The sequence below is a fragment of the Condylura cristata genome, unplaced genomic scaffold (genome assembly GCF_000260355.1).
Source record: "Condylura cristata isolate star-nosed mole 26May11 unplaced genomic scaffold, ConCri1.0 scaffold00017, whole genome shotgun sequence".
NCBI classification, from domain to species: Eukaryota; Metazoa; Chordata; class Mammalia; order Eulipotyphla; family Talpidae; genus Condylura; species Condylura cristata.
Genome location: NW_004567118.1, coordinates 32,077,422 through 32,082,320, shown reverse-complemented (window position 1 = coordinate 32,082,320; position 4,899 = coordinate 32,077,422). Strand labels below are relative to the sequence as shown.

General features: G+C 48.7%; 1 protein-coding gene across 2 annotated transcripts in view; it reads right to left on the bottom strand.

Moving 5' to 3' along the window:
* Nucleotides 1-375: 375 nt before the first annotated feature.
* SHPK (sedoheptulokinase) overlaps nucleotides 376-4,899 on the bottom strand; it is a 21,765-nt gene continuing 17,241 nt past the window's right edge. For both annotated transcript variants that reach the window (XM_004685126.2, XM_012726374.1), the window contains one exon: nucleotides 376-2,110. In XM_004685126.2, the coding sequence (XP_004685183.1) occupies nucleotides 1,701-2,110 (410 nt within the window). In that variant the 3' untranslated portion in view covers nucleotides 376-1,700. The remainder of the gene's footprint in view (nucleotides 2,111-4,899) is intronic.

The window sequence follows — 4,899 nt, the reverse complement described above, 5'->3', positions numbered from 1 at the left end:
CTCAGGGCCATGGCCAACTTCCCGACCAAAGCTCTGTGGCTATGCAGTAACTTACAGCTTCTCAAAGCTGAGATGTGTCTTGTTTTTTTCTTTTTTTAAGATTTATTTATTATTCATATAGAATTGGGGTACAGGCCAATTCAGGTGCAGTGAGAGGATTCCCCAGAGACAGAGCGGGGAGCAGAACAGGCAGATCCACAAAGTACACTGCTGAGGGGAGCAGCGGGTCGGTCAGGAGAGGTCTGCCGCGCCATGTGGGTCACCTCTGGGGCAGATGGGAATCGAACTCATGCTGACGTGGCCTGAGTTTTAACCTGTTGCGCCACCAGAGAGGGCCCCTGAGACGTGTCTTATTAAAGGGACAAGGTTCTGGAAGAATGAGCTTTAATATCTGAAATTCAATTATCACACTCAGACAGATTAATTGAAGAGCTTCCAACAATCACATAATTCATGAAATAACATTTACAGCGAGACAACGTGTCTGCATCCCAAGCACAATTTACCCAGGTGTCTCAGTGAGGCCTGCCTGGGCCTGGGCTCACCTTTGGCAGTCTGGGTGCAGACACTTTCCCGAAGCTATTCCTTCCTCATCCTCACCAACCACAGGAAGGTTTAAGATGGACTGGGACATCCTCCAGGGATGTCAGCTCAAGGGATGTGTCTGTGAGCCAGCACACACGTGGGCTAGCAGGGCCCGTACATGAGAAGAGCAAGGCCTGCAGAAGGGATTCTCAGTGAGTACGTTGGCCACCACTCCTGCAGGAGTCTGCCCATCTGCGTCCCTCCCCTCTCCCTTGGACACAGATGGAGATGCTTCCTGGAGATGTGAGGAGCCCAAAACACCCTCCTGATTCTCTCCTGGGAAAGGGCTCCTCTGGTACCTGGTTGGGCCCTAGAAACAATGTGACTGAAGGGTGGTGGCCGCACAGCCCCATCACCCTCTCCGGTCAGGCCATCTGCCTTCCCTCAACACCATGGGTCTTCTAACCAGCTGGCTGTGAGTACCCAAGGCAGCCTCTGTGCAGCAGGCTCTCCTTGGGGCAAGAGAAGGCAGGACACATGGAAGAAGGCCAGGGCACAGCTGCACCCTCATCGCAGTCAGCCTGCCTCAGGACCCTGGGCACAGCCTAACCCAGCTAACCAGCTGTGGTCAGGGGGAAATGAGAAAGGTCACAGGATGTCAGGGTCACATGGTACAATCCGGGGAGAAGGACTTGCCCACCAGTCTATGTCCATGTGACCCAAGTCCAGGTTTTATGTCCATTAAAACAACTGATCCAGAAGTCAGATGCAGAGTAGGGGTCTTCTTTCCTTACTTGGAGTCTGCAGTCACCAGACTTTTTGGTGTCCAATGTTCACATTTATTTTCTCTTTGTCCACCGATGAATCATTGATGAGCCTCCTGACAAGGATGCTGGACTACTGCTCCTTTTCCTTGATTCTCTCTCTTTTCTATATTTAACTTTGCAACCAGGTGAGTCGCATTCAGAAGGTCCTGATTTGGGGTCTGTTTGGTGACTCTTAGCTACATTAGAGTGTCCCCTAGAAGTAAGTTCTTGCTCAGGATGGTGCTCCAGAAACAAGCACTGCTTAAAAGCTGCCCACATCGTCCTCTAGGAAACAGATGGCCCCAGATCATGTCAGAAAGGTTAATTTGATAAAATCAGCAGCAGTCCCTTGCCCAAAGAATTTACTACCTAAGGGCCCTGGTTGAGGCTTCTCTGCAGCATGACCAGTGCTGCTCCCACAGCTGCATCCACATCTTGCCCGAAAGATACGGGGAAGGGGAAAGCCCTCTGCACCTCCTGCTTCAGCACCTCATTCCTGGACAGCGCGCTTCCACTCCCAATCACCCTCTCCACTCCCCACTCCTTGAGCTGCTGAAAGGGAAGCATGGAATGCAGGTTCTGGACAATGCCTCGGCACAGGGCCCGGGTCACGTGCCCCAAGGAGAGGTCAGAGGAGGAGATTCCGGTCACTGATGCCAGCTGGTCTGGCAGGTGCCTCTCACCCAACACCGTTGGGGTGATGGTTAGGCCTGTGTCTCTCTGCTGCGTCGCACCCTGGATCATGCGTGAATACACCAAGGATTCGTCAACCTCCAGGCCTGCCAGAAACAGAGAAGACCTGCGTGAGTTCATGCATCTTCTCACTGCTGGATGGGACTGTGTAGAGTACCCCTACGCAAGGTAGGAGAAATCCCCATATGAGGCTGCCAGCTTCTGGGCCTGGGCACTCACAGCCTGGCCAGCTGGGCTCTGCCCTATGTCCCAGTCAGCTCTCACTGCAGACCAGAGCACTTGCAGAGATCTTGCAGGTGCTGCTAGGAGCCCTAATGATACCACCGAGTCCCAAATGTTCATTGATCAGGCTACCTTATCAGTAAGTATCATCACAGTTGTGAAGGGATTTCTTAGCAGCGTTATAGAAATTCCAAGTTCACAAGGCTGATCACCAGTCCTGAGCAGTGTTTCCCATGTGAGTGGGAGTCACTTAGGGATGAGTGGGAATCACTTAGGGAGCTTATTAAAATGCAGCTCTGGCTCATTGTGTCTGGAGTGGGCCCTGAGAATCTGCCCATTTCCAGCTTCCAGAGGTGAAAAGCCACACTTCTTGAGTGGAATCATGCAGACCATTGCTTATCAGTAATTAAAGATATCAGCATCACCTGAGCAGGTCTTAAAAAATGCCATGCTCAGGTCCGAGCCCCCACCGCCCCCCAAGCCAAATAACCAGCATTTCTGCAGGCAGGAATAAGATATCAGTGCTGTTTTCAAAGCTCTACAGGTCTTTGCAGGACGTGGCCAGCACTGAGAACCACTAACCTACAGTCACTGTGGAGCACATTATCGACATATTAACTGACACTTACTCAACTGTATCCATCCAGAGGAAAGAGAGAACTTAAATATATAGGCAGGGGCCTCCCTGGTGGTACAGGGGTTAAAGTCTCAGCACTATCAAGCTGTCCCCAGCCACTGCAGCATGAGTTCAACCCCTGGCCAGGAAACTGACCCACATGCCTCAGCAGACCTCTCCTGTCCCACCGCTGCCCCCCTCAGCAGTGTATTTCAGCAGATCTGCCTGTTCTGCTCCCCACTCTGTCTCTGGTGAATCCTCTCACCCCCTGCACTTCTGGTCTACACCCCATTTCTTGTACACACAAATAAAATAAATCTTTAAAAAATAAATATTTATCATAGGCAACTAATCAAAATTTGACTGACAGGAATCTTGCTAAGTATGTGTCTTTCCCACCAGAAACGTTATTAAGTTTTTAATGTAAAAACAGTGACAAAGACAAAAGTACAAGAGAGGGAAAAATAATAAGCATGAGACTTGGAGACATATCTGGAAGGCTGAAGGCAGATGCAGAGTGAAAAGTGATGTGAGGACAGAGGCCAGGAAGGTTCAGGATGGGGATCAGCAGCGGGAGACGCTGACAACATAGCAGCACCAGGTATCTACTTGGAAATGAAGATGGGAGCCTGGCAGCCTGAGGTACTGCAGATGGCCGAGATGACGGCAGGATTAATACCAAAGCCTGGTGAGCTCCTCTGAGCTTGTGTCACCAGGACACAGGCTATCTCCTGTGAGAGACCTTCTCGCAAAAGGTTCTCAGGTTATATTTCCAGAGGATACAAAACTCTGGCAGGAGCAGGGCTCCAGAAGCTCTGCAGACTCAGAGGACTCCCCCACCCCCACTGGTCCCCAGAAGACAAGTGCACAGGGCCCAGACCACAGAACCAAATGCTTCCCAGCCCTCAGTCCATGCCTGTGGGTTGCACAGTCCCCCTTAAGGCTGGTAGGAAACCTACACCCTCACTGCCACATACTGCTTCAGTTAAATCATGTCCCCAACCTAGAGCAGAGATTGGAGGGTTGTTTTTTTAAGCTTATACAACTGCAGGAGGAGTTTAAGGTGACTACCTGTCAGGACGAGGACTAGGGCGGGAAGGGTTGGAATAGGGACCACTGCCTTTCTCTCTGAATTCACTAGTATTATAGAACTCTTTTTTCAAAGATTTATTTATTTATGCATACAGAACTGGGGTACAAGCCAGAGGAGCAGGGGCGGTGAGAGGATTCACCAGAGACAGAGTAGGGAGCAGAACAGGCAGATCGATGAAGTACACTGCTGAGGGGAGCAGCGGGCGGGTCAGGAGAGGTCTGCTGCTGTGGGTCAGCTCCCTGGGCGGGGATCAAACTCATGCTGAAGTGCTTTAACCTGCTGTGCCACCAGGCCTATATTATTGAACTTTTTAATGTTGTATTGAAGTAATATTGGTTTATAACACTCTACAGATTCTAGGTGCACAGATTATAATCCGATATATACTATATTATGATCACTACCAGTACTACTAAATTCTTTTTAAATAAAGCATGTGCTTGGTGAACCCCAATCCATGTGCACACAGACCTAAATATGTAGCGCTGAGCCCCTGAAGGAGAACTGCTACATCAACAGATAGGCACTTTGTACTCCTCCTTAGAAGTCGGACCAATTTCTATCAGAGCAATATGTGGGAGTGACTGTCTCTCCAAAACAGTGTGCTGGAAAATTCTAAAAGAGTAAATGTAGATATGTATGTGAAGTTATCATATGTACACTTTAAATATATAGTTTTTCAACTGTAAAAAAAATGTAGAATGTCAAACCATCAAATGAATGTAAGAAAGGGAAAGGAGATTTTTAAAAGAGGAAAAAAAACAAACCAACTAAAAAGCAGAGAGAGAGACCAAGACTTAACACAATGCATTATCCTAGAACGGATCCTAGAAAAGAAATAGAACATTACTGGGAAACTGTTGAAAGCCAAAAAATATATACAGAGTTTTGGTTTTTTGTTTGTTTGTTGTTTGTTTTGCCAGTCACAAGCTTGTATTAATGTA